We start from the raw sequence: 27026 nt of genomic DNA, 5'->3' as shown, positions 1-27026 counted from the left end.
CTGAAAATGCCAGCCTCAGCTTGGCCCTATTCCCATGAGAAATACCAGGCACGGTACATAAAGACACATCCACGTGGTTTGCTGTGCATCATTTTGGTCATGCCAGGTTGCAGACAAGTCGTTTGTCTGAAAAAAAAAAAAAAAAAGAAAAAAGAAAAAAGAAAAAAGAAAAAAGAAAAAAGTCCAAGGAAAACTAGTGGTAAATGCAGCACTTTTCATCTGAGCTGGGAGCAGCTCAAGCTCATAGAATCACAGCAATTCAGTACAGCCTCTGAAGGTTACCAGCTGAAACCTTACTAAGCTGTTAGTTAGCAGGCACTTGCACACACATTGTTTCCACCCTGCAATCTGAAAGCCTCTTGTACAATTTAAGAAGACACCAAGGTCTCAGACACCTCCTCTTTCCCTTTCTCTTTTCATCCAGCCCTCTTGGCAGTACAGGGAAACACAAGCAGCATCAGCACCTGCAGCTCAGAGTAAGAGTCAGGTAGCACACAGTGAGATTAAAACCTAACTGCACCAGCTGCATTCTTAACGTACATACAGGATTCCTTAAAATACCCTCTGGCTTTACCAGTTGCTTCTGCCCATTTTCCAGAAGCCTCACAGCAGCCTGCGAGCCCTGGAGCAGAATGCTGCCTCTTCCCAGGATCTCACAGGACCTGGGTTCAGTCGGCACCCTGCAAGGCCACAAGCAGAGCTCACCCTTTTCTCCTCTGCAGGGAGCCTCAGCGAGAGGCCTGGAGACCTGAAGCAGCCCCTCACCCATGGACAGCATTATCCAGCTTGATTCCCTCCGCACAGCCCAGAAAGAACACTGAGCAACAAGGCAGCATTTTTAAAATATTTTATTTATTATACAAACTATTTACAAAATCAGCTACTACAACCACAGGCTTCCAAATTTTGGCTGAACTCTGCCAGAAATTCAACAGAGGGAACTAGAATCTGACCTGCATCATCCACAGCTCCTGGTTTCTAAAAACATGCAACATGGTCTGCAGGTGCAGGCTGAAGCCAGACCCTCGGCACCTAAAAACAGCTTCAGGAAACATGGAACCTGTCTGACACGGTACCAGGATCCTAAAGCTTTCCAGGGAAGTGCCTCTATCAAGTGGGAATAAATAAGGACAAAAAGAAGAGTAACAAGCCTGTGTCAGACGAAACATATGACCAGAGCGCATCCCCGCTGCCAGCGTTAAGGGCAGCATAAAAAGTGAACACACTTTTAAGGGTATAAAGCTAGAGACAAGTTTAGAAACATTGTGATGGATCCCAGGAACACGGGATCACCTAGGAGCCTGTGGAGACAATGGAGATGGGTCTAATTGACTAACAGCACCTGCACCCATCACAGTTCTGACTGCGCTTGTGTTGAGAAGTTCCTTGGCTCTGTACAGCTACTGAGAAGTGTGGGGTGCTGGCTGTAGTACAATAAGAAACTTTAAGGAGCTCTTTCCAGCAGAGGAAGACTACCCAATGTCCACCTACTTCATCCTCAGAGTAAAGAAGTCCAGCTCAATAGAAGGGAATATTCCTGAGGAAGATGTCATTGGCAAAGTTGGCCCATAACTACGAGTCTGGAGATGTTCTCACCAGGTGAGACTGCAAGACAGGGCTGCAACGTGGGAAGGGCACCAGGCTACACCTCCCAACAAACAGGAGTCAAGCCAAGCACCACCACCTTTCTCTCAGTCTCCGGAAAAAGCAGTCAAGCGGTGGCGCAGAAAAACACAGCAGCCACAACTGCACTGACCATGGAAGCCATCCACAGTGTAAAAAACAGCACTGTACTCTCCACCCAAAGGTCGGGACCCTACAAAACAGAGGCTGCACTAGAAAAAGGGGAGCACAGACACTACTGACATGACCTGTCAGAGTGCAGTCGTGGCACCTCTCAAGCTGGCAGTCTCCCAGCATCTCAGTGCCAGTGATGGAATGAATTCACAGGGCAAAGAATCCCCCTGAGTAGTCTCAATGCTCGGCTGGCTGCTTTTTGGCACCAAAATGGCTTGTATCTTTCTGTACACAAGTAGCACACTCAGACCAAGAATTGCTAAGATACTGCCTTAACAAACATTTTCTAGATGTAGAATGTTTCCCCCAAATTCCCAGTCAATTCAACCAAGCTACACTGGGAAAAGAATATACAGTTATCTAAAAAATTCTTACTTTGCAGAAGTCTGCCTGGATCAGCTCGAGGACAGAAGGGGGCTGAGGAGGATGAAGTGATTTTTTATCTAATATGGTGTTCTAAAGTTAGCTCAGGGGTGCCAGCTTGAGACTCTATTCTGGAAGAAATCCAGCCATTCCCATAATCCTGCCAAAGCTTACATTGCAAGCAGCAGCAATGCAGCTTTCTTACACTTGCCAGCATGCCTATGACTCCTGACCTGAACTAAGAAACTGCTGAGAACCTAAAGATCTTCATGAATTCTGCTTCACTGAAGAAGCTATCAAGATTCCCAGACTCCCGTTCCCTTTGTTTTCTTGGGAAGGGCTGGACGGACTGCCAGCTTGGCACACCCTAATCCTGCTGGTCTGCCCACTCCTCTCCCCACAAGCCAGACAGTGGTGGGTGTGATATACTATCTGTGCAGGCTGTTGAGTGATCGTCTGAGTGAAGTTCTAATTAGCATTTTGTGCTGGAAAGCCAGCAGCCCTGAACGGGGCAGAAGAAAGGAGAGCTCAAGAAGGACAGAAAGCCAGCTGCTCTCCAGGCACCAACAACCAACAACCCTCTGCAAACTCTGCCTGAAATGCAGTAGAGAAGCCTCAGGCTGCTGCATGGCAGAGGTAGAAGCCAAAACCCTGTGGTATACTTGGGAGGAGGTACCATGCTCTGCCCAGTACCATCACCCCAACAACACAAGACCAGCACACATCGTAGCTGCTTACTGACCTGTCACTGTTCCTACATCACATACATACCCTGAAGGTGAACGTGGGATAGGCATTGGTGTTCAGCATTGAGGGATCACAGTCATGCCCATACCCTCTCTACTGAGGAAGGAAAAAGAAGGCAAGGGCATGGGACAGCTTCCTGTGCAACATCATTAATCAGAAACATTCAGTGGAGGAGAAACTCCTCTTCCAGTTCATTTGCAAAGGCTCATTACCAGCTGCTGCTGGAGAAGGACGCTTCAGCTGCTGGACCCTGGTGGAGGTAGTACAGAATCACTGTCAGGGCCAGCACTTGTGCTCTGATGAGAGTGATCTCCCCTTTGGGTTACTCCCTCCACTGAGGGGTACTGCCCATTTTTCTTGGTGGCACAGGTGACGGATAGCAGCATCCAAAGCAAGATGGAGAAGGAGAACCAGAAACTCTTCTGGGACAGGTGCTGAAAGGAGAGACAACCCTGCACCCTTCATGAGTGATGGAGTTAGATGAGCTGTTGGGGAGCATCACTGGGGGAGTTGAGCCAAGACATGGGAAGTCACTAAGGCTTCCCATGAACCAGGTTTCCAGCAGCGCTCCACACTGGTCTTCCCCTTCTTCCCTGAGAGCTACGATCAAGGCAGCTCAGCATGTTGCTTGCACCTCATTGCAACTTCTGCTCATGTACTTCTCTTCTCACGGACAGATGGGTGTACAGGGTGCAGGGAAATCCTGTGCAGTATTTCCTTGATGAGTGCACCACACTCCTGCTGCTGTTTCACACTGAACCAAAGGGAGAATGAAGGAAAGGAAAAAGATGAGGTCTTTATGACTTATTTGAGATACGGAAAGGCCACATGACATCTTCTGGATGACAAATTCCTTTACACAGAGTCTTTGCCCTGCCTTCATTACCCATGTGAAGGGAAGAACAAGTAATGGATTGAACCTGGGTCTTGCCACAAAGAGCCAGGAGGCTGAACGGTCTCCTGGAAAGGGGAAAAAAATCACAGCATGCCAAAGCCTTCACAACCCTCGCTGATAGCTAGCTGCAGCATCTTGTGCACTTCTTCATAGGAGTCATAAGTCGGGAGGCACAGCTGGTTAAAACTGCAAGACAAAAGAAAAATCCCACTCAGGCTAGATCTGAAAGGGGACCGTCCCCATCAGCTGATTTTAGATGGGTTAACACGCATATCCCACACATGATGTGTTACATGCTGCTTGCCCACCACAAATAGCCAGGATACTTACCAAGTGTGGGCTGTTGGCAAAGTACTGTGAGTTGGAGCTGCAATGATCTGAAAAGATGGAGAGAGTGCAGCAAACCCTCCCGGGGGCAGTTGGGATGAACCAGTTGTGAACTGCAACAGCCTGGCCAGCTCCTCCTGTGTGAAGCTGGAGACCACAGTCCAAAACCACCTCATGACCTGTTAGGCAACAGTAAACGTAAAGCCAGGTCAGGCAAGAAATTCAATATGTATAACATAAATATATGTAAAATATATCAAATACGAGCAGGTCACAAGAAGATGAGTTAATTGATCTTGCAAGCTAATGCTTTACTAATGGTCACAATTTGTTGTTTTACCAGGTGTGACAGAGACAAGGATTACATAGTTTCTTCTTAAAAGATGTCTCACACTACTACTTCCCCACCAAGTCCTTTCCCTTAAAACAGATATACTTCTGCTTTCCACAGAGATTTTATTTATTTTTAGAAATACCTGTTTAAACAGGTAGGTTTACAATGGAGAAGCTTGTTTGCTTCTTGCACTATGCTAATCTTTTGCTTTTCCACATCCTCTGATACTTTTGCAGGAAGGTGGAGCCATCCCAGTGTTTACAGCTAGAACACTGTTCCCAATCTCTCTTCAGCCTGGGTGTTTTGGCAGTTTCCTTTATTTTTCTAAATGAAGCTACTTCCATTCCTGTACTCCTCCCACCGGGAAAGGCAGGGAGGGATGGGAACAATTACAAGGCACAAATTTAGGCTACTACATCAGTAGTCTTTACCACAGCACTGAACTCCAAACACTCCATGTGGGCTGCAATCATGATCTTAAAGCATCTCTTAGAGATAAGTACACTATCATGAAAGTCTTCACTAGCAATAATTCCCACCATTTCTTCTTGATATCCTGCTGAACTGCATTTAATTAGGGCTTTGTTGGCTCTTCTTAAAAAGAACTGGCTGCTGGATTTTTCCTGCTTCCAACTGATTAAGAATCTCTACTCAGCAAGGCTGAAGGTTAACACTCTGGGGGAATGTTACTTCATAATGCTTGTAGTCATGCTCTTGACTCCCAGATCTCCCAGTCTGTCCTTCCGTAAGCCTGATTTCCAACCAAGAAAGCTGTTCCCAGTTTAAATTGCCTGCTTCTGTAGCTGGGCTAATTGCTGACAGCAAACAGGAGGGAGAAAGCTTTTCACCTACCTTCTCACGGAAGTGCCAAGATCCTCCTACCACTACAGCATGTGCCTTGAAGTCACAGACACTGATATCTCCAGTACCACACATGAGCAACTGAAAGACGAGAGACTGCAGTCAGATAGACAGAAGGGCAGAAAACAAAAACACAGCTACTGTCCAAATTATAGATGCTTAAAATGCTTAGAGAAGAAACATTTTGGCTTTATTCCAGATCCAAAAGCTCTTCATTTGTCAGAGAGGAGGGAAAATAAGGGTAGAGATGCTTAAGGAGCCAGTAATTACCTCAAGTTCATTTTCATCAAAAATAGCCAGTAGATTCTCAGGAACTAATTCATTAAGACCTAGAAGAAAAGAAGAGAGAAGAGCAAGCAAGTGCTGGCCCCAAGGACATAAAGGCAGAAAAGAGAGGGAAGAAGAGAGCATGTTACCTTTCAGGAAGTGATCTACCTCCTCCCTGACCTGATTGGCCAGCCTGTACTGTGCAAGCAGATTCAGATAAAAAATTTTATTTTCATTTGTTACTGGTACTTGAGCTCCTCCTGTCACCAGTTCAACCACCTGAAAACAGGAGAACATTTGACATGAGTGTGACCAGCAGCATTCCTCAAACCTGAACTCCCACCCAGAATAAATCCTCCTTGCTACTGCCTACAGTAAGCTCAGTTTTCTGGAACACACAATTCTCAGCCTCCCCTGGTAGTGGTGGGAAGGGGTTAAACTGTCCCATGTTCAGGAACTGCCTCCTCACCTTCTCCAGCTGGCCTGTTTTACTGTACTTCTCTTCAGCGAAGACCAGATCCATCTCGCTCACATCATTGTTCAGTATGAAACAAACTTTTGATTTATAGAATTCTGGGTCATCTGTTTCAAAATACTGAGTGGGGAAAAAAAGGAAGGAAGGAACGTGAGAAAGAAGAGGCAGAGGAAAAAAAAAATACATACGTTGCTAGTGAGGACTTTGAATATGTTTCTACCACGTTGATATTCCTCCTTTTCCCAGACTAAGTCTTCATACAAGGCTGTGAAGCTTTACCTTGTAATGCATACGGAGCCCTATGATCTGAGCCAGGAAGGATCTCGTGAAGCGAGCTCGCACCAGCTGTTTGTAAGCACCTCCCAGGGATGACTCATAAAGACACTTTCCTACCAGGCGGCCTGCGAATTCATACAGTTTGAGTCGTACGCACGTGGGACGCACTGGATTTGGATGCACCTGTAAAGAGAAAACAAAATGAAATTCTTGAGTACCAGACAAGGCTAGCACAAACAGTAGGTATGGGACCACCTCAAGCTGCATTTCTTAGGTGTCCAAAGAACTTTGGGGTAATATCCTCAGAGCCTAGCAATAGAATGAAATGCCTGAGCCTGCCTATGAAGAATACAAAGTGGTTCACATCCACAGGTCAGAGGCTGTGAGAGAGCAGAAATGGATTCTGAAACACTCAGACTCAACAAAACCTCTAGACACTCTGATGCTACCTCCTCTTCTCCAGAAACCCAGCCTTCCCTGCTGACTGGTATGGTGGTAAAATTATTGATACTTAAGACTTGAGAGGTCTGGCTAAGAAGTTTATCCTAACTGAAGAACATTCCTTTTTACTAAAGCTAGCAGTCTCTGACCGTTTCCAACCACCCACTTCTGAGCTAAGACAATACTGAATGTGCCGCTCCTACAGGCTCCACCAAGAACCATCTCTCCATATTGTCACAGATTCACTGCTCGATTCCTTCTTCCATCCCTCACAGGGGGATGGCCTTGTTAGCTGTCCAAATGTTCTCTCACTATGACCATAGTAGTTAAAGCTTCTGTCTGACCTTTCTTAAAAATGTACTTGAATTATTACACACTTGGAGTCCCTATGTTCACTGGCAACCCTCTGCTGTTCCTCCAACCAGTTCTTTTGCATTTCAATAGGATACGATCATTCAGCAAAGCTTTGAGAAAGGCAATTGAAGTGACTGGGCAGGCCTCCTAAAAATGCATAAGGTTGCACACTTCTCAACTTAGCAGCAGTATTATTTAGCCAGTAGCAATGTACAGAGTTTTGATTTGACTATTCAACATAGGAAACTGCAGACTCACCAAGGCCTGGTTGTTATCACTAAAGCGGGTGAAGAGTTGACTGGAGGTATCAAATAATGCCTTGCAGATGAGCTCAAACCACTCTCTGCGTGGACCTCCCCAATCCAAAGCTACAAGATAAAACAAGTTAGTCATTCAGGGGTCATCAATTCAAGAGTTTCATGCACGCAGCTCAGTATTACCTGAGATGAGAGCTCATCTCAATGACAGCTCTGTAGCAAAAAGAAAGCAGTAGACAGGGACACCAGAACACTATGTTCTGCTCCCAGACAGAGTCCTGATAGACACATTTTTACTTTTTTAGTAAGCTTCAGGTCCCTATGTAGGGTAGGGATAGACAGCACCAACATCTGTGAGAAAGTGAGAGCTGGAAAGCCACAAAGGACAGACATGCTACAAGAAAACAGAATTTCAGACTAAGAACTCCACTGTCATTCCCTATACTTCCTCCTCAAATAAATTCACAGGGTAACTCACCTTCTTCATCTTGAAAAATCACTTCGAAGTTTTTGCTCCAGTCAGAAACAGAAAAATTTCGCGTTGCTTTAAAAGACTGAAAAGAAGAAACAAGTAAAATAGCAACAGCTGTTACTGCTTGGCATCCTGCAACCAATACGAAATCCTGCTCATGTGGATGGGCAATTTAAGCAATGCAGTACACAGGAAACACAATCTAGTACTCTAAAGTATAAAACTGAGAATTAGGAACTCCTAAGGTCTAATTCTTACTTGTCGAGAGCCATAGAAGCCAATTCCTCATTTTCTATTAAGAGAAGCAGAGAAGCATTATGCACATAAATACAACTCAACTCAGAACCAGTATGAGGTTTAACAATAGTCTTAGCACAACCCAGATATATCCCTCTCAAGGCTGCAGTATTGTTTAAAGTATTAAAATGCCTGTGGGTAGGAGCAATTTCTGTAAAGCACTTTCAGCCCACGAGTCAGATTTAAAAAAGGAACCTTTCAGAGAGCATTAGAAAAATAGCTTGAAGGGTTCACTGAGTTTATACTTAAAGCAAGTCACGAAGCAAAAAAGTAACAGTCTTCTAAGTGTCGAGAACTTCCTTTGTCCCGATTCTGGATTCCAATTAAAGAAAAAAAACGCTTCACAGCTGTCCTCAATCATACATTTAGCTTTGGCTTAGTTCATCTTCAAATAGATCAGAGCATCATGCTAGTCACTGCTTTGGGCTAAACACACTGGTCACATTTTTTGTGCCTGTCAACCTTGTATGTTAAAGCTTACACTTATTATTATGGCACTGAATTTGTTTCGTCTTACTAGGCTGTAACACCACTGCTTATGACAGTGCAGGAATTTCCAAAATAGCAAGAAAAATAGTCTTGGAAATATTGTTAGAAATGAAGTCATTTTCTATCAAGCTATTAACTGAAACTTAATCTTGTAAACAGTGCAAGCTTGTACGTGCAGAAAATATTCCAAAACACAGATTTACTGAGTGTAAATCAAGGGAAATCCCAGCCAGTCCTACTTTCCCCAGAAATGTTTTTCCATCTTTATAACATTTCTGTTCAGAGACACATGTGGAATCAATAAGTCAGGATAACTGCCTGCTCTGTGTAGACAGTATTTAGTATGTCAGTTAAGCACTGTATGTATATGAATGTATCAGTTCAGGTCAGGTTCAGTGAAGACTTGACCCAAGGACTCTACAGAATACTTTATCGTCACACCAAACCACTACTATCAATGCCATAGTTCCATGTGTGCAGCTAAGCAATACCTGACATGAGAGCTCACCTCACTGAATAGCTCTGTAGCAGAAGAACAGTAGACATGGACTCACAAACTCCAGCTTCTGTACTCAATTCTAGTCCAGATGAACAGCCTCTCTTAGAGCCTCAGGTTCCAGTGTAAAATGAGGACAGAATAGTACCAGCAGAATTCCTACATTTACAGGCTATGCAAGCATTTACCCTAGATATCTCTCAGGGCCTGCTTTACTCTGATGAGTTCCTTACAAAAAGGATTATCAGAGCTGAAGTTTCCTCATTACTTAAGAAATTGACCTCATCTTACTGGGGAAGGAACATCTTCTCATCTTATTGAGAAGGAACATAGCATCCCACTTGTTACCAAACCTGAACACAAACGAACTACCTTAAGACTTTCTCCTTTTTTCCAGTGTCCAGCTGCCTACTGGCATCTGCCTTGAAACAGAAGAACTAATCATTTTAAACGTGGTTGCCCTAGCCCATGTCAATTTGGATATCTTTAGGCACTGAAACGAAGAAAAAGGATGGAGAAAGCACTGGGCGTTAGTGAAGTGACCTACACACTCACCGACTCCAGCAGACAGTGACGGCTGACCTTCAGCGTGACCTTCGAATGAGGTCTTTTCATATGCACCTGACGCAGCTCTCGCTGAAAGAAGTTCACTTTATCCTGGAAGGTCTCTGAGCCTCCTGTGAACAGTGACAGTTTGTGTCAGGCCTGAACTGCCAACATTTGAAACATCTAGAAGGCATTCCTAAACCTAACCATGCAGGTCAGCTTTACAGTCCAAGGATGAATTTGTTACAGCAACATCTGGGACAGAACTCTAAAGGCAGTTTGCAGTTATTCTCAATGTCACGCAAATACTTAGAGGTGTACTTTTAAAGAGCATGACAGAAAAGCCAAACATGAACAGCTGGCATGATGAAATACATTCCCTGGAAGCACCACCAGTAACAACAGAAGGTGAGACTTCAGGAATCAGCAGTTCCCATCACAGGTCATTCAGTGCTCACAGTCTTCATTCCCAAGCAAAACTAGCAGACAAGCACTAACTTCTCAACTACTGTACCCACCCCCCGGCCCTTTACCTATATTTTTATGCAGAGAGCGAATAAAAGTGGCGGCCAAGATGTTCCTCTCCTTGCAGCTGAGCTCCACAGGGGGTTGGATCCCATCATCCACCACCAGTGTCAGCAGTTTGTGCACAGGGTCAGGACCAAGGTATGAAAACTAGCAGCAAAAAGATGCAAGAAAGGGTTTAATACATCACATAAAAGGCACAACATGTACAGCAGACAGAGCAAGACCACCTGCATTCTCAGACTCTCTGCTCACCCATGCAGATGCAGTTAACAGGAACACTACTTCAAACATCTGGACTCCAGTTGCGAGACTGCTTCAAACCTCATTCCCTAGCCTACAGGCTTCACTGGACACAGTCACAGCATTTTAGCATGGTTATACAGAAAACAAACAACAGAAATGCAAAAGGAATCAAGATTTTTGCCCAGAACTGGGACAAAAAGCAGAAAGGAGTAAGACAACTGGCTCCTCCTCATAAATATTAGCTGAATTTAGGCACTGTTACAGCATACCAGACTCTGAATTTTATGCAACAAAATGCGCTCTGTGGGTGGAAGCCCTTCTCTCCAAAGGGAAAACAAAACCAGAAACAGACAGACTCAGTTACGAGGACCACCTCTTGTGGAAAGAGACTCACCTTTGTGCCAGGACATACTCTAAAGGTGAAAAGGCGCCACGGAATGATCTTCAGGTAGAATTCTTTCACTGAGAATTGCTGAGTAAACACAAGAAGAAGAAAATGTTAAAGGTCACACATCCGTTAAGGGTTTTCCCTGAAACACTTGAGGGACAGGACAAACATGGAAGTTAAATTTCCCTCTAACCCCAGGGACAGGCTTTGGAAAAGTTTGGTGAAATCTTCCTCTGGTATAATATATAAAAACCTTTGAAGTTGGCAACAGCTTGCAGAACTAAGCAACTTGTTAGTAAGACTGCACCATGCACACTTATGATGCATGTGGAATACTAGCACGATACAGGTTATACAGCAGCAAGCCATTGTGCTCAGCAGAATATCACCAGTCTAATTGGAGGGTAAAAATTAAGTAATCTTGAGAGGCTGAATTCAGGACAAGATTCTAATGCACTGACAAAAATGTTCTAGAAAAAGTCAGATTCTCTCAACCAGAACTCTTGCTATTACTTCCTTAATCCCTTAATTTTCGCAACCAATTCAAACAATTTTCAAAACAGCATTTTTAATTGCTAAATCCAGGAGATCCGGAGAAGTTTCTTTTAGAGTGTATTTTTGCCAGAACAAATGGCTACTCATTGTGGAACCGTTGCCTTCTGGAGAGCAAGCTAAAATGAAATTTTAGTGTCTTTAGAGAAAACACAAAACCAATTTTCTGCACAAGTCTGTTCTAGCTGCAGTGACTGGAAAAAATGCTGAGTGGCATTTCTCCACTGAGCAATTATGAGCAGAAACACCTTAAATAGCAGCATAGTAATAGTTCCCTATTGCACAGGACAGATGCTCGAGGTATATAGAGAGAGATCCAGGGAAACAATTATGCAAACATCAGAAACACAGCAATAACTTTGTCATATAAAGGGAACCTGCAATAGTACCCACTTCTGGGGATCTTCTTTACCAAGTAATGCAACAGAAAAGACTACAAAAATCCAGAATAACCCTCCAAGGATGAAAGGATGCTGAGCTCGTGAGGACCCAGCAACTCATTCTCAAAGTCAGTTCTTAGTACTGAATGCTGCAGAGGTTTACAAATCTCTAGCAACATCCTCCATCCTACAACTGTTTCATAATCCTCTCTCTCTGTCAGGAAAACAATTCCTGGATTAGCCATTTACATTGATAAGTATCACATTTTCCAGAATGCGTTCAGATTAATAGATCAACAAAGTGAATTCATTAGTAGGATTTAGTGGAATTTTCTAATTTCCCTGAATGTTCAGAGACAATAAGAAGGGGTAATTGTTTCTGCTAAAATTCTTACTACAACAGAATCTTCAGCTGCTCTCAACCTGCTTGAATCATGTTCCTTCTATTTATACATCTACCCTTCATACTCTGACCACTTTTCTTTTCCCTGCCACATTCAAGAAACAGGACAGACAAATCCATAAAATCCAGTGTTTTCCTCTAAGTTCAGGTCTAGAGATATCAAAAACTGAGAAAGAGAATTGCTAGTCTGGCCTGACCAGAGCAAATGAAAGGCAAAAAGGAAGCCTATTGAGTAATCAGTGACAAGATTCCCAATAGGCTTGAAGGAGACCTAGAAAGACACAGACTCCTAAAGCTTCAAGAAGCATTTTAATATTAATCTCAGTTTGCTGTCTACCCATAGGCAAAACCTTTTAGCCAAGTTTGAGGCATGTAAATCTGGAGACAATGTGTGAGGTACAAATAAGCTCTTCAGTTTTTGCGTTCCTTGAACATGCACTCAGGATTGGTACTTTTGTGGTCTTACCTTAGGAGACACATAGCAATAGACTTTTTTAGGTTTCTTCACTTTCTCGGGAGTTTGGCTGTCAGAGGGAGAATCTTCATCTTCATCCTCAGTTGCAGTAGAAGGACGGCGCTGGGAGGAGCTCAGGTGCGTTGGTGGAAGGTGCCACTGAGTGTTGGCGTAACTAGAAGCTTCATAAAGGTAGGCTTCAAAGTAAATGCTGACACCTGAGGTGGACACGTTGCGCTCTACAATATTCTTTTCATTCTCTGAAGGAAAAGGATTAGAGTTGTGCAAATCTTAATGCAGCCCAGAACCAAAAAGTAAAGAACCCACAGAACACAACAAATTAGTAAACTATGATTTAAAAAAAAACAGAAGGCTAAACATCCAGGGAAGAACCTGGTGAAGTGAAACTCTGATAAAGAGAACACAGGAGTGAGATGCAAAGATTACAAGGTAGCATTTTGTCAGTCTTGGCTTCAGATGACTAGATTAAAAAAAAAAGAAAGAAAGAAAAAAAAAACACCACAAACAACAACAAAAAAGCACATAGGTTTCATATGGTGATCTTCATCCATACAGCTCAATATACAATACACTGCTAGCTCACTTTCTGTATAGCTCAGATGCCAAGGACTATCAAGCAGCACAAACTGACTCATTTCAGAGGTAAACCTCCCCTGAGATAGGTATCAAGGCATGCATGGTTTTATCTGATGATGGAGTAGAACATCAGCCTTCAGAGATCTCCCTTGTCAGCAACAAATTAATTTAGCATGTTTAAGTGAATAGGCATTCCTCGAGTGATTAAGCATGGTTGGCCTGCAGAGATGCTACATTCAGCTCTGCTACACCGATGTGTGTAGCATCCTGCAAGAGAACACTCAGAGAACGAATGCTGAGCAGCTCTTGACTCACCACTTAGAACAATGATGTCAAAATCACCATTGCTTATGGGCTGGTTCTGGTAGGAGATGCAGGCATGGAAACATCCCCTACAGTGCAACGTGAGTCGGAAGAACACTTGGCAAGTCTGCCGGTTGGACACCACAGACTTCTCAAACACAACGTCAGAGTTCTCTTCTTCTTGAGGACCCAGCTAAACAGAAAACACACAATAAAGAGGGCAGTTCTCTCTAGCTCACCCAGAAGTGGCCAGCCAGGGATGGGGCTGCGCTCACCTCATGGATGGAGAGGCTGTAATTGTGCTCGTCGATCAGGGACACAGAATTGCTGGTGGGATTGTCATACTCATCTCTGGGAACTATCTGTAGGGTGTGCTGCTGTCCACAGGTCAGCACCAGAGTGGAGAAATGGCAAACTATTTTGGTTTTGGAGGGAACCACCATCCCTGAAGTAGACAAGAACAGTTTAGAGTCAGAGTCCCAAGTGCAGCTACAAAGAACAAATGAAAAGCAACTAGGGGCACAATCCCCTTGAAAATGGATAAAAAGAACTCCACATATTCTACGCCTTGACATTCAAAAAAAACAACATATCTGAGCACTAAAATGTACAGCATGGTGTACTGGGGTCACCTTGGGCCAGAATCTCAATACTGATAAAGCAAGCCCAATTACCAGCCCTCTAAAGTAAATCCTGTCCTCCATCCTAACCTTCAGCTCTAGAACTTGCTCTCACTGCAAATACAAAGGACAAGCCAGCTGACATCCAAGAAAACCTGCAAATTCAGTTTATCAAACAAACTTTAGCGTGAAGAATACCCAAACTAAATCTGAGCTTCCCCTTTTCGAAGGAGTATCTTGGCAAGCTTTCTATTCACAATGCAATTTAATGGAGGTACTTTCAGTGAAAATGTGTCTGAAATATAAAAGATGCTGATGGGGTCAAAAAGCAAAAGCAGAAGGAAAAAAATAAAATGGATAAAAAGAAAATCTTTTTAATGAAGCATATACTCAAAGGTAGCAACTGTTCCAGGAGCTCAAAGGAACAAAGTGGGGTATTCAAAAGAGGAAAGGAATCAAATCAAGACAGCATTTCCAGTTCAGCTTACTTTCACAAAAGGCATTCTCTGAGTACTAGATGGATCACGAAGAAATTATTACAAAACTGAGAACATGTCACAAATACTTAGGGAGTTTAAGAAGCACTAATGACTTATTCTGTAAGGCAGCTTCTATTTTGTCACGTACTGGTTGTCACAAGTATGCTTTAATCACAGGTTATTGCTGGGATTTACACATGGCAAGAAGATAACGGTGAAGAGTAACCCTTTCCTTGTCACTTATCTATTTTATTTGGAAATATGTACACCTAACTGCCTCCAATATTTCCATATCTACTTTCTGAATCATTACAGGGCCACCTAGACCTTACCTGGCTGAAACACCTTGTAGTAGGGGCTGTAGGCCACATTCAAGCCACCAAGTTTTATAGAGATCTCGTATCTCCCAGCCCTGCGCACAGTGAAGGCCACTTTCACCACGTTGGAATTAGGCTCCTGAAGAACTTCCTGGGTTACAGGAATATCAATTGCTAGCTCCACATGGCAGATGTGAACTCGCAGCCCCAGAGGCCGGTGAGCTGGGAAAGGCTGCCCATTTTTATAGAATAACTGCATGGGAAATGGAGAAATCCACGTCAGCAAAAATACACAGTGCACAGAAAGCAAGTCACCTTGCAACAAAGGGATAACAAGGCCAAGACCCCTAGCTCAGCATAGGAGTAGAAACAAACAGCCAGCTCTGTCACACAAGCTATGTTCTCTGGAACCAACAGGACACAAGGGGGCATTGAACAACCTCATTCTCTCTTTTTTACCAGGGTTCAAATGAGTGACTCAAAAATAAAATGCCTCCAGGCATTTCTTCTCTGCACTGTTAGTGTGTATCAGAAGAGAAAACAAGAGAACACTCTGCCAGAAGACAAAAAAAAAAAAAAAGCAAAGCCATGTCCTTTCAGAGAAACAAGTCTGTCTTGTCCATTTGTGCCCAGCTAAGCTCTCTAGAAGCTCTCAGAGTTATTACAGAAAACATGTTGAAGATGCTGACCTTAAGGAGCTTTTTATCACGCTGATAAGAAGCATCAGCATGAAAAAAACTTGTTAGACACAATCAGTCAGCTCAATCACAAGTTATCCAGCAGACAATTTTGACACACCTTAACCAGTACTTGCTTGCATGAAAAGAATTACATCTTGAAATCCTAAGTGTGCAGGCTTCAAGAGCTCGCAGCCTGCAGCGTAAATCCTCCCTGCCATCAGCAGAAAGTTACCATTGTTCCCTGCTGCTAAACAGCGGGGGGATACAGAGCCTGAAGGAGTATGTGTATGGACTGACAGGGAGAGGAACCAGTGCATGCAACAGCTACTGCTGATGAATTAGGGACTAAGCAAATAGGAGACGAGTATGATGTGCACGGGCAGATTGCTGGAGCTGCCATGAGTGAGAGTCAGTGAGATGAAGGGGGTAAATTTAAATAGCGGGAACCAAACAAGTCCCTTTCCTTTCAGCTCTTTTTCACTGCCTGTCCTGGAGTTAGAACTGCTCCTCATACACCAAAAGCAGAAGGGTTTTCTCTCCTCCCCAAGAGGGATGGGTACGGCAACCTTGTTGAACCTTTCTTACTTTGATACCTTTCTGGGTGGGGAAGGAGGGGCAGAAAGCACACAACAAAACCTGTTCAAACTTTCTCCAGAGAGCTCCAAACCCTCAGTGTTCAGGCCCCTCACCAATCTCATGTGTATACTTGTTCCATTCCCCCGAACTTGACCTTTTGGGACTGGGGGGAGCAGAAGATGTGAACAGATAGCTTTCCTACTCTTAAGTTACATCCAGCTTGTTTCCCCCCTGCCCCCCACTCTCAAAAATAAACTGAAGAGCCCACCCCTAACTCAGACCTCTGTCCCTGCCCCCAAAGGTACGTGGAAACAGAAATATTCCCTTACGTGCACTCGGAAGGCCATGCTATGGCCCACCTCGTGGGGGTCCTTCCAATCCCAGGAGATTTTGCAGGACCGGGGATCCAGGTAGTTGCCTCGCACGTAGTCATAAATAGTTCGCTCCCCTCGGCGTTCCCGGTCCTCATGCTGAAGGAAGCTGACTATACGTGCGGCAAGCTCAAAGAGGAACTTAATGGTGAAGAAGAAGGCTACCACAAATACTGTGATCCCACCTGCAGCAAGGAGAGAACAGAGGGTGGTTGCAGTAGCATGTCTGAGTCTTGCACTGAGGTCACATCTTCATCAGCCCAAGTCGATGTCTTTTATTAATGACGTTCTAGTCAATTGTGAATTAGATGCTTAAGGCAGAAGCTATTGTGCAAACATTTATGGCTTGTGTTATGCTAGAAGTTAGGTTAGAAAATAACAAGTCCTTTGAAACACTGAAAATGACTGCAAGTAGAGGAGAAATAGGTATAGGTGGTACCGAGTCTCAGCTATGGCCAGCAGATGCCCCAACAGAAGCATGAAATTCCCTGAGTTGCAAATTAGAACTACAAAGATTCCTTTATGGGAAACAGTCAGATAACCACACAACCCCTGCACATCACATTAAGACTGGATTAAGAAGCATCATGGAGGCAACAACCCTGCACTAGTTCTCAAGAGAAAGAGTAAGGGAGTGGCTTACAAGTGAGGCTGATGGAAAGACTTTGGGAACAAGAATGGAGAAGGGGCAAGTCTGCCAGGTGGAAGGCATAATGCAGGGTGACAATAACTTCATGTTTGTTAGGTAGACTCTAAGCTAACATGAAAGCTGGGGCTTTCAAGACATTCCTCTAAAGCCTATGGAGAGGTCAACAAATACAGTGGCAGCCTTTCCTTCACTTACCAATAATGTAAAACATCAGGTCCCTTCGGTGAGACACACAGCCGAGGATCACAGCTGCATCTAGAACACAAAATAGGCCAAGTCCAGTCCAATGACTCTTCCTCACACACATTGGCCTAAATTTAATCTATGATTCCTCAGACAAATACCTATCATCTATTTTCCTCTCCAACGACATCCCTAAGGCATTATTCCAAAAGACTGGAATACACAAACAGCACAGCATGCTACAAGGAACAGTTCTCTCATCATTACAGGTTCCCGTTCGGATTCAGGGATCTAAAAGGACAACATATTATCCTCAGAAACCAGTGACAGTGTGCTCAGGCTACTGCAATAAGGGGCTACTTTTTGCAGGATCACCAATTTCAACAACATCTGAAAGCCACTCATCCAAACTCTCACACCTACAGGAAGCAAGTCACAAGTTTCTACGCTACCATGAAAGCGCATAACAGAGCCACTACCAAAAAGGACAGAAATTGACCCTCAGTCAGCAACCTTAGAAAAAAGGGATGGAGTAAAAGGGTTGTGGACAAGACCAACCCTATTTGTTCACAACAAACAAAGTCTTCCTAGGGTAGGGCTGATTTATTTTTTTTTTCACACTATACCTCTAGTACAGAAAGTACAAATGCAACTGAAAAAACAGTCCACCTGTATTTTTCTACTCACTTCTGCAAAGCGAACCTCTCGGCTGAAACCCTCACTGATCAATACGCAAGCTAAAACCTTGGTTTTGCACACTGTTAAGATGACAGCAATTTTTAGAGACACTGATCTAGAATCAAGTTCTCACTGGGGGGCTGCTAAACAAACATGTAGTAAAAAGGCTACGCCCAGAACAACAACATGCTCTTTGGTTGATAGGACATAGCTGACAGATGGAACAAGCAGCAGCAGCAGCAATGAACGTGTGTGACAATCGGACAAACGATTTGGCATACACTGATGCATACAATATAGCTCACCATGTCACCAGTCAGTTAGTGAGAAGCTACATTGTGCATTCAAACTGCCTTTTTTTTTTTAAACAAACACAAAAGGGGAGTTATTCATCGGTCATCTCAACAGCAGCAGCAATGGATGCTAGCATGCAGAAAGCTTAAATGAGGCACACACACACATCCTGCCACAACGGCCATCGCTTTCCAGCCCAACAAGTCCCCTTTGCTGCCCTCCACGTACACTCCATCCCTCTGACTAAAGAGCAATCACGTACCTTTATACAACTGCCCATGTTCTAAAAACCAAAAGGAGGGTACCCATTCTTCCGCATCCTTTTTGTCTGTGCCCAGCACTGGGGCAAGCGTCAGCAAGAAGAGGCCATAGAGAAGATTATCACAGAAAATGAAACTCCTGGAATTTGCATCACAGAATCACTGCTGAAAGGTGAGGACCTGAGCACAGCAATCGCTTCCTCTTTGTGAAAATCAAGGTTGTTGTGCAGTGCTGCTCCTGGTAGCCTGTAGCTTGCTAGCTTCCCTGGAAAAGGAATAAAGAGAAGTAAGTTAGATAGATATCTCCGCTGCTGAGGACAAATCTAGCAACTAGAAACACGTGAGAGGTGCATTGCAAAAGTATAACCAGATGTCAAATCCAAAGACACAGTGCTGTGAAGATACCAAGGTCAATTAGGTGCTAGGCTTCAACATGCCCCCAGCATCCACGTAACTATCTCATTTCATATGACCCCCTGAAACCAGCAAGTTCAATAATAGAGGAAAGAAAGAAAAAAAGAAAAAAAAAAAAGGAAAACCACCACTATAACGTCCCTGTAGGCTTCATTGAGCTCCTGGGTTTCCCAGAGCAGCCCGGAAGCTGTGTGCTATTCAAGAATAGCACTAAGGACCAGGTACTGCTTGAAAGCCAAAAAAATGCCACAAATGCCACAAAATGCCACATATTATCACAACCCATTTTTTCCTATGTCTAGAGCACTACTTACAGGCAAACAGAAAGAGGAAAACAAGAAAAAAAAACTCTGAAAGATCTTGCACCTTTGAGCTGAGGAGATAGATTTTTGGCACCGGTGTTTTAAGCCTTCAGAAAACTGTTTAGCTCATAAGGCATTTCAATTTCAGCAGCACAACCCACTGAACTGCAGTTTACTGTCAGTCCTGAGATTTAAATAAAACCTAACAGCAAGAATTGACGCAGCCCACAGAAAAAACAGGACGTATGCCAGAAGACAAGCCACAGAGCCTACACAGTTGGTATCTACTCATTCAGAACACAGATTATGTAAAGGAGTGAGAATGAAGCGGACCCAGGCTCACCACGGCAGCTCCCTGAAGTGCCACCTCCCGCGGGGATGCTAGTGACATGCTCCTCCTGCCTGCCACACCACGGCATCAGCTGCCACTGCCTCCTTGCTCCCCGCTCACCTACCTTCCTCCTCCGATGTCTCATTGCTCTCCATCCCAACAATCATACAGAGACACCTGCATTTGCACGCTTCCACTCGGGCTCTAAGCTTTCTAACTCGTAGGAAAGCCATCAAGTTTTCGATGGTGCTGCAGAAGTCAGACTCTCGCTGTCTTTTCCTCCCCCTCGCCTCAGGGAAAGTCCCACCCACTCAGCTATTTTCTCCTTTTCTCTGGTTGAACGAACACATTGCAGTCCCCAGGGGCACAAGTTCTTACTTCTCCTTCTAGAGGAAGCTCTAGGTTTATAAACTATTTTCTCTGTATATTTAGAATCACAGATTAGCAATTTCTTTGATATTTCAGTTCTTTCACAGTATATATACACAAAGTGTCACTGAAACACACAGTCTTTAATGCTCACTTGCCTCTGCTACAAGTGCCTGGCTGAAAACCTGCTCCTGCCTGGCTTCGCGGTGAAAGGTGTGCACCTCCTCCCTGCACAGCTGAGGAATTTCACAGAAACTTACCAAAGCTTTGCATTCTGTGAGATCTCCCAGCATCTTACAGCATCAGCCTCCTCAGGTCACCAAAAAGCATCAACACAAATCTGACACTGTGGGTTCACCTACCCAGACTATCGCTGCCTCAGCCCGTAACTCTTTCCCTTCTGAAAAAACATGCTGCAAGCGACAGCCTCGAGAGAGAGAGGAGGGAAGGACCTGCAATTTCCACTACAAGGGTTTCTGAAGTCAACTAAAGCCTCTTGGTAGGGGCTGCAGAATTTCAGAATAACCCCCTGTGTCCAGCAAGCTGTCTCCTTCCATCAGCCCAGCAGCTTCTCCTTTTCATCATCTCGACGTGAAGCGATAGGCATGGTGCCAAGTCAGGTGGCCAGCAGAGACGAAGTGGCTGTGGCACAACCAAGTTCCCTCGAGCATACACACTGGCAGCAGCTTCAAGGATGCTCCTGCAGCTGGGAAACACTGGGTAAAGATCCTAGCCGCTAGTAGCTGGTGTTCAAGACAGGTTGCCGCTCGCTTAGCAGAATGCAGATCCAAATTAAAATAGAATCTGTGCTAAGAACTGCCACAAGCTGGGAAACTAACTCAGAAATGCTGCAACAGAAGGTGCCATCCTAGCTGGGCTGAAAAACTGCTGAATTGACCTTATAGATCTTGATCCAAGGACACGGCAAGCAATGGTCTCCTGCCATCTGCAGGGAAAATGGGGATTTGGAAAGCTTCATCTCAAGGAGAAACACTTGCACAATTAGGAGAGACAGCATGGAACCATAAGGTAAACGAGTGCCATTGCTTCTATTGAGGCAGCAAGGAAAACAAGGCCAGTAACAGGAATAAACTGTGTTTGCTTTACTGTTTCTGCAAAGCTAAGGGAACACAAGACAAATCTCCTGAAAGAAACACCAGTGTGTTTGTACAGAGAAGGGAGCTACAACACAGCGATGGCACATTTATGGGGCTACCGCTACAGAGCCAGTCGGGGACATGCTATAAAGGACAGGCTCACTAAGCTCCTAAAAATCTTCCATGCTTCTTGGGGTTTTCTTGGTGCACTGATAAATTTAACTCTTTTTCTTCTCTCCCTTGAGAAGCTCCAACATTAAGAAGAAAAATGGTTTAAAATCCTTTCTGTGGTTTGGTACCACCTCAGAGAATCCAAGCGGAAAGCACTGTTTGCCTCTGAGCAGGACATCCTCTCCATCCACGTGTGCAACGTCCACCACCACCAGCCTCTACATCTCATGACACACACAAGGCAATTCTCCTTCGAGTGAAAAGACTTGGTATTTTCTCACATTAAGGGAAGCATGCACCAAAGAACAAACAGAAATGCTGATGGGAACTTCCCTTTAAATACACGCTCAGAAGACTGAGGAGTCAGCTCAAAAGGCACGGAGCTGACTCCAGTATCAGCCACCAAGGACAAAAGGCGCAATGACAAAGGTCCGTACAATGACAAAGGTCCGAGACAAACCTGCCATTCTCTCTTCAGGGCTGGCATTTATCACACACGCATTTACACACAATCCCAATGAAACACTGGCAACAGAAAAATAAATAAATATGGGAGACTTCTACCAGCTGCCTGAGGGCTTCTCACCCCAACTGAGCAGTCGCTGGGGCCGTGAGATCCTCCCCAAGCAGAGCAAGCCAGCCGGATGGCAGCTCTCTGGTCAGCCTCCTGTGGATGTCCCCCTTCCTCCTCCACCATGCCCTCTCCCTGTGCCCCCCAGGTCACCTAGCAGTGCCGGCAGAGCCCCACCAACCACATTTCTTCACCCGGCAGTTAGCTCTGGTCCATTACCCAGATGGCAACAGTGTGATTTCCTCAATGACCTCCTTGCAGCCTCACTGCTGGAGCCTCAAGCATGTTTCTACCAAGGAAGCTCTTCAGGAAGAAGCTTGCTCACGGGCTAACAAAGGTACTTTTTCTTTCCTGCACACCAAAACTGGCTGTGTCTGTCCGACACCGGCAGCTACAGGTTCTGGCTAACCCAGGCACACGCACGAGGCAGGTAAGAGCAGCGAGGCCCACCTCACCCTTCCCTGCACGGGGCCCTGTAACCCAGGCACCAAAGACCAGCCCAAGGGCTTTGAGAGTGCTCCCTTACACCTGCAGAAGAGATGTTACGGGTCAGGTTAAAGCCCTGCTGCAGCAGCTCGGCTCCTGGTTCAGGATGTCAGCTCAAAGCTCAGCAGCACGGTGCCGACAGCTCGCTGCTCTCCCTGGAGGAGCTCTCGGCCGGCGGACGGCAAGCCCAGGCCACGCCGTGCCTCACCGCGCCAAGGAGGGCGGCAGGAGCCCTCCCTAACCCCGGGCCGAACGGAGGAGCACGGGGACGCCCGGTGCCGGGCTCCCTTCGTCCCACCGCACCCCGGGCTGGCACCCTCGGGGACGAGCCACGCGGCCCCGGCCCCCACCGCAGCTCCGCGCCGGGGAGCCCCCCGGTGCCGCAGCCCCCGTCCCGCTGCGGCCCCGCCACCCCCGGGCAGCGCCGTTACCGAGGGCTCCGGCTCCGGTCCGGCGGCTCCCGGCGGCCTCCCCGGGAAGTGACGGCGGGGCCGGCCCTGCCCGGCGGGGCGGGACGCGGTGACGCTCGGCGGAGGCGCCGGAACTACCGGCGGTGGCGGCGGCGGCGGCGGCAGCATGGTGAGCCGGGGCCGGGCGGGGGGACCGGGGGGGTCGGGGGCTCCGGGGAGCCGCGCCCCGCTCACGGCGGCCGCGTCTCGTTGCAGGGGAAGCAGAAGAAGGCGCGGAAGTACGCGGTGATGAAGCGCATGATCAGCCTGCGGGACCAGCGCATGTGAGTGCCGGCACGGGGGCGGCCACGGGGACGCGACGGGGATGGGGACGGTCCCGGTGCCGGTGGGACCCCGGTCGGGCCCCTCCGGTGCCGCCGTCCCCCAGCGGTGCCCCTGCTTCTTTGCAGCAACGAGAAGGAGCGGGCGAAAGCCCCCGCCAAGAAGAAGGAGGACCCGAGCGCCATCAAGGAGCGGGAGGTGTAAGTGCCTTCCTTAGCCCTCGGCAGGCTCTAAGGTTTCTTACTCTCCTCGGTCACAGCTCACCGATGCGAATCCCTTGTCTTCCCCGCAGCCCCCAGCATCCGTCCTGCCTGTTCTTCCAGTACAACACGCAGCTCGGGCCTCCGTACCACATCCTGGTTGACACGAACTTCATCAACTTCTCCATCAAAGCCAAGCTGGACCTGGTGCAGTCCATGATGGACTGCCTCTATGCCAAGTGTGAGTGGCTGCCGCGCTCGGCGCTTCTGGGCCGCCTAGGATGTGCTTTATCAGCCTCACACCACTGTCTGAGGATAATAGAAGTCTTGAAAAAAGCCATGTGCTCTAATGAGCTCACTCTTGATGGCCTATGGTAACCCCAGAACCATCCTTGCTTTCAATCAGACAATGGTCTTAAACATTGACCTCAACAAAAGTAAAGCATTAATAAGTTAAAAATCTAAAATTACAGTGGCTTTGTTAGACTACACCTCAATGGTATAACATTTCATCACGTTGCAACCTTACCAGCTCTCAACAGTTTAAAACTAAACAATATGTTACAGAGTTCCATGAAAGATAACTGTTCCAGGGCACGTGCTCAATGCTGTAGAGGTCTGTAAAGAAATACTGTTTTGTTCTAATACAGACTTCTAATGCTGTCTTTTTTTGCATGTAGGTATTCCATGTATCACAGATTGCGTAATGGCTGAAATTGAGAAGCTAGGACAGAGGTATCGTGTGGCATTAAGGTACGTGCAGGGTGTTCCTCTCTGTTTCTCCAACTTAGTATTTTGATATAATGAAATGAAAAGGACTTGCCATGATGGTGCTATTGAACTAGAGGGATTTTAGGTCTTGAACTGTGTTTTGTTTCTCTGGATTTATGAGATCAGTATTACGGGTTCAGCGAGAGCTTAACATTGTGGGGATCTTGGAACCTCACTAACAAGTACTAAGAAGTACTTAGCCAGACAAATTGCATGCTGTTTTTGCTCCTCATTTCAGTTGACTGAACTGTACCATTTGTTCCATATCTTAAGCCCTTGTTTTGAGTATAACATGCTGCATATCACAGAAAGAAGAGTTCCTGTTCCTCTGTATGGTATTGCTGTACACTTCTACTGGTCTGATTGTCGTGATGCTGAATGTACCTATCCCCACAGAATTGCCAAGGACCCTCGGTTCGAACGCTTGCCGTGTACGCACAAAGGAACCTATGCTGATGACTGCTTGGTACAAAGAGTCACTCAGGTAACTAATGTTTCTGAAAATTCCTATACTGTGCTAACACACAAAATCCTGAACCGTGCTGGTTACTGATGACTTAACTTTTATGCAAAGTAATGTAAAGTCTTGTAAACGGGCAGTTTCGGTCCTTAGCATGACTTTCTTTGGAGGAGTATCTAGTCTTCAACAAGCATTCTTGTGTAGGACAACATCAAGAAGCATCCAATGTGGGAAAGTTGTCAGCTGGAAAGGCTGGACAGCCTTTTAATGTTTCTCGGAATCTGTTCTGGTGAGCAGAAGGCTGTTATGCCTACGGAATAACCAAGTCCTAGAAATGCCTCACTAGGCACTAACAGCCCTCTTTGTGTTTACTGAGCTAACTGAGCTGAGGCTTTGGCTTGGCTTTGTCTCTGTTGTGCCAGTTCACTAGTAATGAATCTGACTTGCCTCTTCTTTTCAGCACAAATGCTACATAGTGGCCACAGTGGATAAAGAGCTCAAGAGGAGAATACGAAAAATCCCAGGAGTGCCTATAATGTATATTTCCAGGCACAGGTAAGGGACCTCTGACGTCGATGCCAGGCACAGTCATTGTCTGACAAGGACTCTGTTGCCATGCATTTCCCTCCTGCACTCTATAGCACAGGTTGTACTAACGGGTCTAGTGTTTGCACAAAAGTAGATGTATAGCTGCATTTGGGAAGAGACTGGTTGCAGACCCACTTTTATTGCACCCTCCATGTTCACTTGCTTTTATCTGGAAAATTAGTTTCCTTGAGGCCAGTGTTTCCATAGCTCAGTTCTGCTTAGCAGCAGCAGCATCAAGGCTATCAGGCAAGTGCATTCTACAGATTTTTGAGGAAATGTTCCTGTTCCATGTTCTATTTGGAAACTTTGTATACCCTCCATTAAGAAACTGAATTTGCTTTTTAGCTAAAAATCAAACCAACTTGGAAAGAGGCTAGTGCAGCAATTTCAAAGCAGCAATATGTGCAAGCACTGGCTTGCTTTAATATATATATATTTAAATATATATACAATAGAAGCAGTGATCTACTGTAACAGCATTTGCTTAAGTTTGTTTCCTGTTCCTTCTGAAGTGCTTGTAAAGCCTAGACTAAGAGGACTTCACTCACGTTCATTTGTCATATACAGTGTTTTAATATCTCTTGTACATAATTACAGCACAGAAGTTTCATCTTGCATAGAAACTATGCCAAATTGTTTCAAAGTAGGGTAGGTATGTTTGGTAGCATGGTCGGGACAAAAAATGGGATGTGGAGAGAAAACAGTCTTTCGATGAGATGGGAGAGACACTGGGAGGCAAGTGTGCTAACAGTGGAGAGAGTCTGGTATTATGTAGGCAGAGAGCAGTATGTCAGAAATGAGGAGGCAAATTGCTATAAATACGAGGAGTTTAAACTGATCCATAACGAGAATGGGATTAGGAGATTTTCCCTCAAAACATCTTTGCCCCTACTCATTTTGCCCTTGAATCTCAAGTCAAATGGATAAAGTTTTGTTCTCCACAGTGGGTCTATTCCTAAAGCCTCAGGCAGATTTTACAAAAAACACCCTTTTTTTCCTTCTCTGGGGATGTGACTTCTTGAGATGCCTGAGCTCTAAGGGGTTTGAGGTTAAGTCTGGGGGTAATGTTACCAAGTCTTTACATTTTTCTCAGAAGTAATGTTTTTTCTCTCTGACCATCTGAGCTGCAGATAGAAATGAAACAAAACTGTTTGCTGTTCAGTCTCCCTGTAAGCTTGTTGCTGCATGCAGAGGGGAAGAATATGGAGCAGGTTATCTTCATAGGTTTTCCCTCTTTCTTTTGCAGATACAATATTGAGAGGATGCCAGATGATTACGGAGCTCCTCGATTCTAACCTCTCCAGCCAAGCCATGAATGCCAGGACTCTGAGCCAGGATAAGGGTCCTTCTGTTCCCAACCCTCCTGCTTTCTTTTTTGCTGGGACCCTGCTCATAGGATTGTGGGTGATACTGGACTGACTTCATAGCCTTGATCCTCTCAGAAAAAAGCTATTTGTTGGAGTCTTTTTTTTATTCATCCTTGTTCTGACTGCATCTCATAACCTACAGCTGGGAGAAGGATATGGGAACAAGAGGACTCTACGGCCAAGAATATACCTAACTCCCTCTTTGTTTTTGCATTGGGATTATTCAAAAAGGTGATTTCAGCATTCTGAAGTAAATATTGGTGATGGTGCAACTATGACTGAGAATGGAACCGCAGAAATGTTAGAAGTTTCTTATTTCTGCATCTGCAGCAGCATGAGTATTTCCCTGTAATACTCCCTCACATCTGTCCCACAAGGAAATTGGAGTCTGCATTCTGAAGAAAAACCGTCAAGTCTACACCAGTAGGCTGCCTTCTCTGGACCAGTGGTCTGAAAAAAATTAATTTAGGGTTGACAGGCTTTTATTCAACTGTATCTCAATACAGTGAGTGAAATCAA

At 45.3% G+C, this 27026-nt stretch overlaps 2 protein-coding genes across 3 annotated transcripts; one reads left to right on the top strand and one right to left on the bottom strand.

Annotated features, from left to right (window-relative positions):
* Positions 1 to 831: 831 nt before the first annotated feature.
* Positions 832 to 22936, bottom strand: AREL1 (apoptosis resistant E3 ubiquitin protein ligase 1). Of its 2 annotated transcripts, XM_035327603.1 has the most exons (20): positions 22822 to 22936; positions 18652 to 18914; positions 17430 to 17489; positions 16544 to 16770; positions 14974 to 15211; positions 13818 to 13987; positions 13555 to 13735; positions 12655 to 12902; positions 10860 to 10937; positions 10228 to 10369; positions 9704 to 9825; positions 7873 to 7948; positions 7396 to 7505; positions 6346 to 6525; positions 6061 to 6186; positions 5741 to 5870; positions 5595 to 5653; positions 5316 to 5405; positions 4133 to 4308; positions 832 to 3988 (listed from the first exon to the last, which is right to left on the bottom strand). In XM_035327603.1, the coding sequence occupies exons 3-20, from the start codon at positions 17443 to 17445 to the stop codon at positions 3886 to 3888; spliced, it is 2472 nt and encodes an 823-aa protein (XP_035183494.1). In that variant the 5' UTR covers positions 17446 to 17489; positions 18652 to 18914; positions 22822 to 22936; the 3' UTR covers positions 832 to 3885. The 2 variants fall into 2 exon arrangements, with proteins under 2 accessions (XP_035183494.1, XP_035183495.1); XM_035327604.1 differs by lacking the exon at positions 17430 to 17489.
* FCF1 (FCF1 rRNA-processing protein) lies at positions 22890 to 27026 on the top strand. The gene is made up of 8 exons (XM_035327605.1): positions 22890 to 22969; positions 23056 to 23123; positions 23250 to 23321; positions 23414 to 23562; positions 24002 to 24074; positions 24489 to 24576; positions 25013 to 25107; positions 26387 to 27026. The coding sequence occupies exons 1-8, from the start codon at positions 22967 to 22969 to the stop codon at positions 26433 to 26435; spliced, it is 597 nt and encodes a 198-aa protein (XP_035183496.1). The 5' UTR covers positions 22890 to 22966; the 3' UTR covers positions 26436 to 27026.

Source organism: Oxyura jamaicensis, chromosome 5 (assembly GCF_011077185.1).
Source record: "Oxyura jamaicensis isolate SHBP4307 breed ruddy duck chromosome 5, BPBGC_Ojam_1.0, whole genome shotgun sequence".
Taxonomy (NCBI): Eukaryota; Metazoa; Chordata; class Aves; order Anseriformes; family Anatidae; genus Oxyura; species Oxyura jamaicensis.
This window is presented reverse-complemented; position numbering and strand designations above follow the sequence as displayed.

Bases quoted from the DNA above. Each gene is read 5' to 3' on its own strand.
- FCF1 (XM_035327605.1), top strand. The intron at 23,322-23,413 runs GTAAGTGCCTTC...TCTTCCCCGCAG, and splicing joins GCCATCAAGGAGCGGGAGGT to CCCCCAGCATCCGTCCTGCC. The intron at 24,075-24,488 runs GTACGTGCAGGG...CTATCCCCACAG, and splicing joins AGGTATCGTGTGGCATTAAG to AATTGCCAAGGACCCTCGGT.
- AREL1 (XM_035327603.1), bottom strand. The intron at 6,187-6,345 runs GTAAAGCTTCAC...TTCCCCACTCAG, and splicing joins GGCTCCGTATGCATTACAAG to TATTTTGAAACAGATGACCC. The intron at 4,309-5,315 runs GTAGGTGAAAAG...GTTGCCTAACAG, and splicing joins CTTGGCACTTCCGTGAGAAG to GTCATGAGGTGGTTTTGGAC.